Source organism: Eleutherodactylus coqui, chromosome 2, assembly GCF_035609145.1.
Source record: "Eleutherodactylus coqui strain aEleCoq1 chromosome 2, aEleCoq1.hap1, whole genome shotgun sequence".
In the NCBI taxonomy this organism is placed as follows: Eukaryota; Metazoa; Chordata; class Amphibia; order Anura; family Eleutherodactylidae; genus Eleutherodactylus; species Eleutherodactylus coqui.
The window spans coordinates 25,299,285-25,312,687 of record NC_089838.1 but is presented as its reverse complement, the minus strand read 5'-3'; the positions used below and the strand labels follow the sequence as shown (position 1 = coordinate 25,312,687).

At 43.5% G+C, this 13,403-nt stretch overlaps 1 protein-coding gene across 2 annotated transcripts in view; it reads right to left on the bottom strand.

The window, feature by feature from the left end:
• Window positions 1–13,403, bottom strand: part of ABTB3 (ankyrin repeat and BTB domain containing 3) — a 201,269-nt gene that overhangs the window by 21,367 nt on the left and 166,499 nt on the right. For both annotated transcript variants that reach the window (XM_066590499.1, XM_066590501.1), the window contains 4 exons: window positions 11,210–11,303; window positions 9,742–9,877; window positions 7,410–7,630; window positions 2,316–2,494 (listed from right to left, as the gene is read on the bottom strand). In XM_066590499.1, coding sequence (XP_066446596.1) covers window positions 2,316–2,494; window positions 7,410–7,630; window positions 9,742–9,877; window positions 11,210–11,303 — 630 coding nt within the window. The remainder of the gene's footprint in view (window positions 1–2,315; window positions 2,495–7,409; window positions 7,631–9,741; window positions 9,878–11,209; window positions 11,304–13,403) is intronic.

Sequence of the window (13,403 nt, the reverse complement as noted above, 5' to 3'; positions counted from 1 at the left end):
TCTCTGGAGATGGATAATTGTGCCTCCCAAATACAGTCATGAAAAAAATGAAGCACACCCCCTTTGAGTACTATGGTTTTAAGTATCAGGACATAATGGAAAAAACATCTAGTCTCTTAAAATTAGATAAATACAACCTCAGGTGAACAATACATGAAATATTATACCGTCATTAGGCCAAAATGCAGAGATAGTGCGTGAAAAATTAAGTACACCCCATAATGAATCGGTAGCTTGTAGAACCACAACAGCATTAACTTGTAGTAATCCATTTCTGTAGGATTTTATCAGTCTCTCACATCAATCTGGAGAAAGTTTGGCCCACTCTTTACAACACTGCATCAGTTCAAATATGCCCGGCTCTCTTCGGGTCCCATCACAGCATTTCAGTTGGGTTGAGATCTGGACTTTGAATTGGCCATTGCAACTTCTTTTTCCGCCATCCTGATGTAGATTTGCTGGTGTGCTTGGGATCATTGTACTGTTGCATGACTCTGCTTCAGATAAGCTTTAGCCTTTGGGTAGATGACCTCACATTTCACTCTATAATACTTTGGTATTTGTCTATCCAAAGAACATTGTTCGAGAAGTCTCGCAGTTTGTTCAGATGCAACTGGCTGCCATGTTTGATTAGGAAGAAGAGGCATTTTTCTGGTAACCCTTCCAAACAAGCCATATTTGTTCAGTCTTTTTCTGATTGTACTGTCATGATCTTGAACATTTGACATCCTAACTGAAGCCTTTAGAGGCTGAGATGTAGTATTTTGTTTTTTTTGCAATTTTTTATGCACATTGGATGGTCTGTCCTTAGGGTGAATTTGCGGGGGACATCCCCTCCCGGGAGCATGGTCAATAGCCCTAAATGTAAACCACCTGTGAATAATCTTTCTCACTGTAGAATGATGGACTCCAAATCATTTGGAAATAGCCTCATAACCCTTCCTAAATTGATGGGCGTCAACAATTAATTCCCTAAGATGAATGCTGATGTCTTTCCTCCTTTGCATTGTGTTATAGGGAACCATCATCTCCCTACAGCAACATAAACTAAGTTATGGTGCTGTTAGGGCAGATAGGAAGTCGGGTGATGTATTTTTTATTGCTCCCTGGTAGCTGTGGTGTCCCCCTGTAATAAATCATGCAGTGTATGGAAATGTGACTCTTCAGATTGCCATTCATGTACTTTCCCATAGACTTGTATGGAAGAGTGTGTGCAATTTGAAAAAAAGTCAGATTTCCATGTACCACGTAATTTTCACAGGGGGACACAGCAGGTACCAGGGAGCAGGTGAGTATAAAAAAATACACCACCAGGCTCCCTGTCACCTACCCGAACAGCACTATAACTTAGTTTATGGTGTTGTAGGGAGGTTACAGGTTACCTTTAACACACCTGAATGCTCCAGACCAGCAAACTGCCAGAATTTCCGCCTTGAGGTGGCCACACTTGCTGAAACTCAATTAATCAAGGGTTTTTGATTGGTAGCAGCTGGCTACTACTTACCTTCTAAATTCCTATGGAAGCAGTAAACGTGTACCTAATTTTTCACACTGCCTCTGCATATTGGCCTAGTTTTAATGAAATGGTGTAATTTGTCATGTTTTGTTCATCTGCGGTTGTATTTACCTAATTTTAAGACCTTCCAAAGACCAGGTGATTTTTTATTATGTCCCAAACATAAAACTATAGAATTTAGAGAAGGTGTGCTTAGTTTTTCTCATGAAAGTAGCTTGGGTAAATCTGTCACCAACTTGTTTGATGCATTGAATTCTCCCAATAATTTTGATCTATGGAGTTCAATATAGATTAGTAAGAAGTAATATTATTATTAAAGAAGACTGTTCACTGCCGCTAACTCTATCACCGTTTTTTTACCCCATACTCATCTTCATTCCCCCAGACAGTCTTTTCTTAGGTCTGGCTCCCGCTGCTGTCAGTGTATCAACTGAGTAATCTCCAGCTCTCACTCTCAAAAGGCTATAATCAGACTGTCAGTCAAGTCTGATGTCACCCAATGAGAGCAAGTAGTGGGGACCACCCTCTTGACAAATTGAGAGTGCCAGAAGTTGACAAGTATGAAAAAAAGGGGATAGAGTAAATTGGCCATGGCTGTAGAGCCTGCCCTGCTGATACTATCTCATGACTCGTCCTCTTCAAGGCAAAAGAGGTAGTGTCTTGCACAACAGCAGAGGTTACACCTATGGTATCTCCATTCTTTCTGTAGTCCTACATGACCATCTTCAATCCCAACCTTCACAGTTAATAATCCATGACTGTTGTCCCTTAAAAGTACAAGTAAATTGAACAGAAATACCTTGCTAGCTTTCAGAATCTCAAACATAAGCGGCAGACCCTGTGTAATCAGCTCTTCTGTATATTCCTCCTCTTGAATTGACTTGAACTCTTTCAGTAGACATTGAATCAGAGGACGTCTATGTTGGTGAAATGAAATACGCAGGGACTCCAACCAAGTGTGAAGAGTCCACGGGACACCTACAAGAAAACACAGTAAAGTTAATGCATCTACCGCATAGAATTAGCCCTGCCCCAAACTGGTCTACAGTGATTGGATACAGCAGCACATGACCAGCAAAGTGGGACGTCTCTTTGCCAGGGCTGCGGTATAATATGCATTGGCTTAGGTGATGTTTTTTGGAGGCCCATAGGCAAAAAAAATGATATTGGCCCTCTCCTCAGAAAGAGTGCCAATATTATCAACAGGACCCAGCAACAATCTGATGTGTAAGGGGCAACTCCATTGTTCCCCAACATTAGCTGTGTGGAAAACATGTAGGTTGTTAATATGCACAATTACTTGTTCAATGGGTAGATAAGCAGTTTTCCCCTCCCAATGGTGACAATTGTACACCCCAGATTTCTTCTAGTAAGCAAAGAAAGCAAATGGAAATATCCAAAAACTACAGTCTTACTAATAGGGCCATCTAGAAAAGAATGTATGGAACTGAAAGGTGGAAGCCCCTAGGCAACTGTCCCTTTTGCCTTCCTTATGTGTTCCATTAAGGAGAACCTGTCAATACCTTTAACCCCCATAAACTACTTTATGGGGCTCAAAGATGAGGGAACGGAAAGTCTGGGGAGCTGTGTTAGATCTTACCAGGTACCCCGTTCCAGCACTGTGACCCCACAAAGTTGGAGCGCACACACAGCATCACTCTTTCCAGATGGCTCTGTTTGTGCTGTCTGAAAAGAGTCAATCTGTGTGTGAGCGCCAACTTCGTGGGGTCATGGCGCAGGTATGGGTACCTGGTGAGTATAAAGCACAGCTCCCCACTTTCTTACCTTTGAGCCCCAATAATGTAATTTATGGGCTCAAAGGTGCTGATAGGGTCTATTTAAAGATTTGCTATACAGCAAAATGAAGAGGTGACCCATTTGCAGTGGAGCTGTATCCTGTTAGTTGAAGGGCCACTTTTTAGGTAACATGATGGACATTAAGCAAAGTCCTACAGAGGATATCAAGGCTGGCATAAAGTGTCCTACTTAACTCCCCACCGAATCAGTATTTTTAGCCGGAGAAACCCTTTAACTAACCTGAAGCATCAATCTATTCACAGTATTCTGCTCTTTATTATTTCTTGTGATACCAATGTCGAAGAAAATGTCTTATCTTTCTGCAGGAAGTTCCATTTCCGCACAGCGGGGAGTCGATTTAAACACCTGTGACACCAGCTCTGGTTTTCTTTTAATTCTAAAACCTTCAATTACGAGGGTTTGTGGATTGCACTAAAAAAGCAATTTACATCCAGCAAGGGGATTATAAACGATAAATGTAACTGAGTTAGTGGAATTAAATTATAAGGTATCGCTTCATTAACCATTACTAAGGTATGGACAATGGAGCTGCCTCCCTATTTTGACTGAGATAAAAATACACTATGCTGACAAAAGTATTGGGACCCCCCACTAATCCTGTGCTGTCAGGCGAAGGGGATATGCAAATCAGATGTGTGAGCATCAAGCATAAAGGAGAGGATCACACAGGTATATCCCACTACTGAAACCATCAGGATGCCACCAGGGGTAGAGCTGACAACGGGGTACAGTGGTGGGATGTCACCTGAGCAACCAATCAGTACGGAATGTCGCTGCGCTTTTGGACCTTCCAAAGTCCACTGTTGGCCATGTTAATCGGAAATGGAAACCATCTGGTGTGTGTGGTGCAGCCAAGTTCTGGGAAACCACATAAACTGACAGAACGTGGACATCGAAGCCTTGTAGAAGCTGTGAAGGCATCACAAACATCATGTGCCGAAACACTTGCTCAGGAGATCTCACAGGCCATTGGAACATCCATTAGCACCAGAACCATCCATAGGGAACTGGATGCGAAGGGTTACCATGGACGAGTAGCGGCACACAAGCCCAACATCACAGCAGTGAATGTACAGAGGACCCTGGGATGGAGCTTGTAGCATTGTTCTTGGACTGTAAATGAGTAGAGGCAAGTGTTAAGGACAGCTGAATTGCCGTACACCATTTTTCAATCGGATGGCTGCACTTGTGGTGGTTGCCTGGAGAGCGGTTTCTAAATGACTGCAATGTCTCAACAGTGAAGTTTGTAGGATTTTCTGTTATGGTGTAGAGGTATTTCAGCTGGGAAGGACTAGACCAATGGCTATAATGAATGTCTCCATACCTTAATGCCAGTGGGAACACAGGAATTCTGGAAAATGTGGCATAACTTTCCCTTTCACCATGTCATACAGCACACAGTGTTATAGCTTGGTTTGAGGAGCAGAATGTCTGCCAACTTCATTGGCTAGCCCGAAGTTCAGATATCAATCTTATCGAGCATCTTTGGGGTGAACTAGAACACTGTATCCATGAACACCTATCATCCTCCACATCACTATCTGAAGCTCTCCACGAGGAGTGAAGGCAAATCCCACCACACATCCATCAGAATTTGGTATAAAGCATGCCTACAAGGGTTACTACAGTCATTAAGGCCAATACTGTATTAAAAAATGTGAATAAAATCAAATTTATCACCTTCTATGGGATTCCTAATACTTTCGTCAACATAGTGTGCATAGTGCATGCTTCACTTAAAGACCCAACCACCCTGTCGAAGTCACCCCCTCTCTTTAATGGGACTTGTTTTATGTGTTAAGAACTCAATTCCTCTCTGGTATAAGTTATAATCATTCTGTTCTTGATACTATGGAAATCAGATCTCTATACACTGGCTTCCCGGTGACTTGTGGGCTTCTGCTCATAAACAGTAGCCAAGCAGAACAAGCGGAACTGCAGTATAAAACATGAAGGGATATTAGAGCAGCGGTCTGAACCTCTGATGAGGCAAGAGGTTAGAAAATGCTGCTAAGTTGCAGTCTCTAATCATATTTGTGACCTCTTAAAGGAGGAGAACTTTCTCCTTTAGGAGAAATCCCAAAATTTAGCCAAGACTGAAGAAAACATGGCCTTAATAGAGCATATACACAGAGGTTGCCCTTATAAGAGAACCTCTTTAATCAAGAATGACTCTCCTTATTCTCCACCATCTAAGGTCAGACCGGCCAACTAGACTTCCCAAGTACCGCCTGGTAGGCCCTTAACAAAGCAAGAGCCAAAAGGTACAGTAGAGGACAATCCCACTAGGGTCAATTTCCTATGGACACATACCCTACAGATGAAGAGTAATCCCTCAGATTCATCTCCTCTAGTGCACCCGTGTCTGACCCCATTCCAATACTTTGGCACTACCAACACATTTTGATTTTTCCTCCCTAGGTAGCGGTCTTATTCTGTATGATGTTGCAATACAGAAGTAAGCAGAAAAATCAATGAAGGAAACTGTTATCTATCTGAACATTTGCCTCTTTGTTTGTTTCTATATAAAGACGCTTAATAAATGGCCCCTAAAAGGCAAAGTAAAACCTAGCGCCAGCGGCGTACTTCCTCCTGAGCACTGCTGGTCTTCAAGGCCCCCAGGTGGCTAATGAAACATATGGCTCATTAGCTGCTGGAAGGGGCGCAGTGCATGTGCAGGGAGGCATGCCACTGGAATGCAGCAACTTACTTTTATGATGTTTTTAGAAAATCGGGGAATGAAAGGGTTATTTCCTTTCGGGATAGAATTGAATCCATTCGGCTGTCACATTGAATTTATGTAACCTAAGCCCATGCTTCCCTAATGAAGGTAGAAGACTGTGACTCACGTTCTTGTAGTGCAACCGCTGAATCCACTATGGATTTGTTGTCTGAATTACAGAAATAGTTGAGCCGAATACAGATGATAAATGTTTACAGTGTTGCCCCAAGTGGGCGATATTCAACTCTGCAGTGACTACTAATAGCCTCACAATGTGCAGCAAGAAACACAATAGCGATATACATACAGTGACACGCACATGTATATGATTACAACCTGAACTGAGCTGATTTCTTCCCGCACATCTACATGTTATCGCACCCTGTTTGGGGTCTTTAACTCTTTGCAATCCAATTTTGGATTCAGGGTTTCCTATGAGGCTTTCTTTCTGCCATCATACAATGACGCCATCTGCTGGCTAGAGCCGGGACTGTGGTATGGGACATGCTGGAGAGGCCCCCAACAACAAAGCGGCCAGTAATATACAGTAAGAATACCCTGCCGGACGTCTTCCGACATCAGAGCTGTACAGCCTTCAATCAAAATGTCTTTAGACGTCAGACAGTGGATTGGAAAGGGTTAAAGTTTCCGCTAAAAATTAAAAATGTATTATCATGATATATTTTAGGAATATTATGGGGTTAACCTTGGGGAGGAAATCGCATGTGGATGTCCGTCAAAGACTTCGAAGAGTGTAGAGATGACCTGTAAATAGTGGCATGACTACTATAGAGGCATTCAATGTCACTGCTACTAGGCCCGTGTTGAGAAAGAGTCAACATTACCCCGTTTCTACAACTTTTTTTTGTTTTCATCAAGGGAAGCCCTTTACAATATAGAGCTCCCAAACAGAGGAGCCATTTCTGAGTTTTGCTATTGAACTTAATGATTTCTACATGTTCCCCCCCCCCAGCCGTAACTTGTGGCTGCTGAGCTTCAATGGAAAATCTATAACAGGACCCCCAACTGTAATGCTGTATTTATACTACTGGTCTACTTATATGGGGAAGAGAGACCTTATGGGTGCCACTGGCGTAACTATAGGGGATGCGGTTGCACCCGGGCCCAGGAGGCTTAGGGGGCCCATAAGGCCTCTCCCCTCCTTATAGGGAGCCCAGTACTATGAATAAAGCATTATAGTTGGGGGCCCTGTTACAGATTAAGCATTGGGGCCCTGAAGCTTCAAGTTACGCTTCTGATGGGTGCCCTAAGGTAACCGCATCCACTATAGTTACACCCTATGGAGGATATCAGGGAAGGTTGATGCAAAGAAACCCCCCAAAATGTACTCACCTAAACTTCTTATATCGATGGTAATATCCACATATCCATGTTCAGCGCTGTGGTACATGGCCTCTTTTAGCGCCTTCAGTTTAGCTTTGCTGTTACGACTTGGACACAAGGAAGTGTTGGTTGTTTCGGCCAAATCTGTCCCTTCGGCTAAGATCTCTTCCAGGGATAAAATGTCACTCTTTTCCTTCTCAGGTTGGGATAGCAACTTCCGAAATACATTTCTAGAATAAGACATCCCGGGAATATTAATGGCACTGCAAAAAAATATTTCACTTACAGCTCAAATGATAGCATTTCCTAGGTATGGTAACCAGTTTAGGTAGGTGATTGAGAGGTTGTCACAGTCCCACTATCATCTTACTTAAAGGAAGTCTGTCGGGTCTTCTTAGCAATATAAACACTATAAACTTTGGCACTGCATAAGGAATAGAACGGTACCTTTATTTCCGCCCTCGGAGGCGCCTATCTGTAGATATAGCCTTCTAAGCCCTTACAGTGCTGAATGCTAATTAATTGTGAACTGCCATGCTTTCTATCTACGGCACGCCTGAGTTGCACTGGGGATGACACATTCATGTGATGTCATTCCATACGAGTGGTGAGAACACAGCCCATACACCCGCTCCATCCGTGTGAGTCAGGCACCCCATAGATGGAACGCATAGCATCAGCAGCCATTGCTGGATATGTCAATTAGCAATGAAGGGGGCACTTTTAAGGCTGGTTTACACGGGCCGATGATCACTCACAACGACAGTTTGAGCAACAGCTTTGAGCGATCATTTTGCATAAAAATTAATTGGTATTTAAGTAGCTACTCAGCTACTTAAATACCAATTAGGTATGCAAATGAAGCCTTCACTGAATGCAGCTAATAGCCCAAGGCTATTATCTGCGCTCAGATCCTTTATTCTTCATGGGAAAACAATGCTATCAGCACTCCCCGTGGAGAACTGCTGATAAGAGTGAGTGCCGATTTTTATGTTGGACTGAATTTAATGATCAGACGATGGGCGCACATTTACACAAACCGATTATCGCTAAAACGATCACCGATTAGCGTTGTTTTTTTTTGCGATAATCGGCTGGTGTAAATGGGCCTTTAGAAGGAAGAGGGAGGGAGAGAGCCCGAACCACGGCGCGAGGTGAACCACCCATCAGACGTCCACCATTAATTAGCATACAACATGGGAAGCACTTAGAAGGCTAAATTTCCAGATGGGAGCCATAGAGGGAGGAGATAACGTTACTGTTGTATTCATTACACAGTGCCACATATTACAGTCTATAGTGTTCATATTGCTAAAAAGATCTGACAGACGTCCTCTAAAAGAGGGTTGTCTGCTTTATACTTGACTTTTTGTTATAATTGTCTGGTCTGTGAGAGTGGAGTTGGGTTTGGCCAGCGAGCCACACTACACCTATTGACGAGATGGGCATTAATCCACCGCCCTTTCATTTTACCCATGTTGGCTGAGGCCTTGCTTGGGATTGTTGGGTTAAAGCTAAGAAAAGCTTTTTAGCGGAAGTGTCCCTGGGGTACTGGGGAGGTTCCGGACAACTAACTAGAGCAAAGACTGTATTATGGCTAAGTAATGCCTTGAGGAATACTGCTGTTGTGAATGTGACAACCTATGGTGCCTTGCCAAGTGCAGTTAAAGTGACTTGCCCTGTGAGATTACAAAGACTGTAAAATATGCTGTATGCCCTGTTCAGAGACTGTTCCATGGCCAATAGTAACCGCCAGGCTCTGCACCATTAAAAGAATCTGCAACTGCAACCACCAAGCCTTTTGCCTTGTACTGTAACCATTAAGTCTTACACCTCCTGTTGGAATAAAGGTAATTCAGGTTTGGTGCTAAGTGCCTGTATTTTTACTATGCCATCTTTGAGTGGAGTCCCCTTATAATGGTCCTGGCCATGCACAGGGCTGACCCTCTTAAAAGCTTCCAGGAAGCAGTGTCAATTGGATTTTTCTTTACCATTGGTAATGCCCCAAAGAAAAGGGCAGAGATAAACCCTTTTATATTGGAGTTTAGCTCCCAACGCGCCAACAAACAGCAGATTTTGCAGGGGAGGCCACAGCCAGCAAGTCATGAAGGGTCATGGAATACATAGATGTCCAAGACCACGAGAATGGGGGTAAATCCGTTTTATGAAGCCTTACTATGGGGGACCTTGTAGACATTTGTAGTACAGCAAAGAGGTCTAGATCCACAACATCCTTTTCATCAGCATTAATCTTCTTCTTGGCAGAAATACCTCTCCAAGCATTTAGTGAACAACGAGCATTATGTGTAAGAGCCTGGGTGGTAGCGAGTATATAAATTACCTATGCCCGTGTGCAGCAGCCTGGCTGAAAGAATTCATGTCTCCTTGAGGTGCCGTAGAAATTCCATTCCTGTACATTGTTCCTATCATGGGATCCCCTCCTCGCTCCAACAGCAAAGTTACAAGCTCAAAGTTTCCTGTGGAAAAAGGTTTTAAGAAGTGTTATCAAACAAGAATGGCAAGTATAACAAGTTCAAGAAACCATTAGGGGTGTACAATAAAAAGGTTGGGCCTAGGGGTGTAACTATAGGGAATGCCAAGGATGAGGTTGCATCCGGGCCAATGAGCCTTAGGGGGTCCATAAGGTCCCTCTTCTTCATATAGGGAGCCCAGTACCATGACTAAAGCATTGCAGTTGGGGGCCCTGTTACAGATTTTGCATTGGGGCTCAAAAGCTTCAAGTTACGCTTCTGGTTGGGCCCTATAGAAATATGTACTATAGAGTTCCTATAGATGTCTATACCATTAGATGCCTCTCATTTAAGATCAAACATGCCCACTGCATGCTCATTCACCCAACTAGTCATCCTTTGTAAGACTTGATCTAGTTTCATTCTCCCACCAAGTTTTCTCCACTCATTGAGAAACAACTGCGTGGGGCCCTCTTGCCTATGGTGCCCCACAGAAACCACTTGGCCTGCATCTATGGTATATTCGTCCTTGTGGGATTCAAAAGACTGAGGTCCTTCAACTATAAAGAGTTAATCCTATTACTGAAGAACCAGATACATTGCCATGCCAGGGCGCAACGTTTGGTATGTAAATGGGAGATGGTATAATGCCTCAGCTGTGCCACCTATTAGAAGGCAGCTTTCCTACAAGCCAATGTCTGACCTGCTAACAGGCCTTGTAGCGTGACTGGGAATATAAGCCAAAACTAGAATCTTCTTCAGACTCTGTACAATAGGTTTTTGGCTGGCTGGATGGGAGGTCTAGCATTTGGTTTGGAGGGGTGCAGTTTTTCTTGAGGAGACCAGCTTCATTTGCATACCAAGTTTCCCAGAGGAGCATTGCATGGCTTTTTAAGTCTCCTCTCACCTACTACTCAGTCCCCACAATAACAGCACAACATTCACATGCATGAATATTTTTCCATATGCCTTGGCCCCTGTTTCACATTTTCCAGGTGACCATGCCCATTCCCTCTCCTCTCATATGTTTGGAAGTTACTAATATCTCTGGAAGCTTTCTAACCAATTACAAGTAAATATCTCTGCTATTTACATTTTTATAAGCCATAGGACCAAATGGCTAATGCATTTTTCATAACCCTACCCCACTTTTGCCAGATTGTCCCATGAAATGGATCTGGAATGGGCAGTGCTTTTTGTAAATGTGGGGTGGTAAGCTGGGTGGTGAGCTAATGATTATTAGATCTGTGTAGATATTCCAGAATCTACTATAAAACATGGCCGGAGTTATATACATATATTTGCACAGTAAATGCATCTGCCAAGTAAAACACTCGCCTGCAGCTGCTGCCAGTTGTAAAGGAGTTTCTGAGTAATTTTCTTCACCCGCTTCTAAAGATCCCTCCACACTAGCATTTGCATCCAAGAGCAACTGGAGAGAGAAGCAAAACATCATAAATGGGAAAAGCACGTGAATGGTATTATACATTGAGCGGTCACTGTAATTGAGACTCCCATTTAGCGGCGCGTTGGGCCTCCTTTGGCCTTCGGAGTCGCAGCATTTTATTATAGCTTGGATCACACTAGGTGCTGAAATTGTTCTGCAGGGATATTTGCCCAAGTAGACAGATAGCTTTTGGTGTTGTTGTAAATTAGACAGAGGTACTAACAGGCTGACAGGAAGGGGTCATCAATTCATGCTGCTTGCGCCAAATTCTGACCCTTCTATTGGATCAGGAGATGTTTTCCCACTGCCCAGTGATACAATTCTCATACTCTTATGCACACTGGAGTCTTGTCTTCCTCTTTCTCTTAGTTCGCAATAGCAGTGGAACTAACTGGCCGTGTGCGGTTATAGTGTAGTGCCCAGAGTTAACGGGGCCTCTCCATAAGCATGAATGTGTTTGTCTTGTGCCTATGTATTGTCAGCGTCTTCTATGTGTGTGAATTTGATGAGTATTCCACCTCTGCAGCACTGAATGGGTTAACGTCTGGGTTATGTCTGAAAAATGTATCTTGTTGTAGGTCACGTGATCATGTTTTATATATGTGTATGCAAGGTGTAGTGCAGTAGTAATCTTCTTCTTCTTGCAAAGTGGAGAAGGGAGTTGTTGGTCAGTCTGTGAAAGTCTGCAAGAATTAGAGAAGCAGTGGAGCTTGTCTTGAGGGAAAGGAACTTTTGTTGAGTAAGAGAAACTGTGCCTCATCATACTAGGATCCCCAAGATGGAAGAGGCTGAGTGATGGCCTAATGCCTGCCCTGGGAGCAAATCACTCAGGCCTTCTCAGTGTTAAAATGGAGAGCTGAGAGAGAGAGAGAGAGAGAGTGAGAGGAGCCACCATGCAGCGTGAAGTGTAACTTCTAAATGTGAGTGTGTACTGGTAGAGAGCTGGAGTGAGTGAAGAGAGTGGCTGGGAACAGAACCCCACAGATAACTGGGACTGTGGACTCATCTGACATCCTGTGAATCCTCCCCGTGACACCACTATGCTGTCTACACCAGTGTCCTGCTGGCTGATGTAAAGTGTAAAGTTTGTGAAGTGTTAACAATTTATTGAAGTAAACGAGCCCTACCGACCGTTCACGGTTTTGCTCAGAAAGTTATCCCTATGTGTGTGTGGACTATTTACTTCCAACTTCTGGATTCACTGTAGAGGACGGAACGGTGGCGTCATGGTGACAACAAGGACTTTAAGGTAAATTGTGGATCAGGTTTTCCCTGTGCAATTCCCCCAGCAGTAACTTGGTCGGGTCTTGTACTACCCCCTGGCAAGAAGATGGTAGAACCCCATGACAAGGCCTCAATCTACCCCACTATCTCCTCGGGTATGGGCCCGCTTCTCAGACACTGCAATAGCCATCCACTTAAGAACAGCACATTGTGCATTCAGCACATTAGTTGGATTACTAGTGTTGCATTTGGCTACAAACTGTTGTTCAGAACAATTCTTGACATCCTCCTCTGACCCCTTATGTTGATGAATTGCTTACAGCCGCTGGATTTTTCCCTCGAGAAAACCCCACAAGGTTGGCAGTGTGTGACATCCTGGCCCCGGCTTTATTGGAAGTTGCTCAGAACGCTCGATATTCCCATTTTAGGGTACATTCACACATTGGTATGGCGTATCCGCAGCAGAAAATCTGCACCAAAATCTGCTTCAAAATTTAGACCGTTGGTGCAGATTTTAGCATGGATTTTGACACGGATCTGCAGAAAACTTTGCCCCTTCAATTATAAGGGTGAACACAGCTGTGGACCAGTGTTTAAAAAACACATCAAACTCCAGGTCAAATGGTGCAGATTTTGTGAAGATCCTCACCAAAATCCGCCAAGTGTGAACGTACCCCTACTGTGCATGCACACCGAAACTAATCCACGCTAAACTTGCACACTTGATTTTATGCTGCAGTCTGAGGGTCATGGGTCTAATTTGCATACCGGAAAACTTTAATTGGAATAGTGTCTAATAAAGTGATTATTCAGACTGTCCATCTCTCTCTCTATCTACTGTATCTGTCTATGTAAATGAAT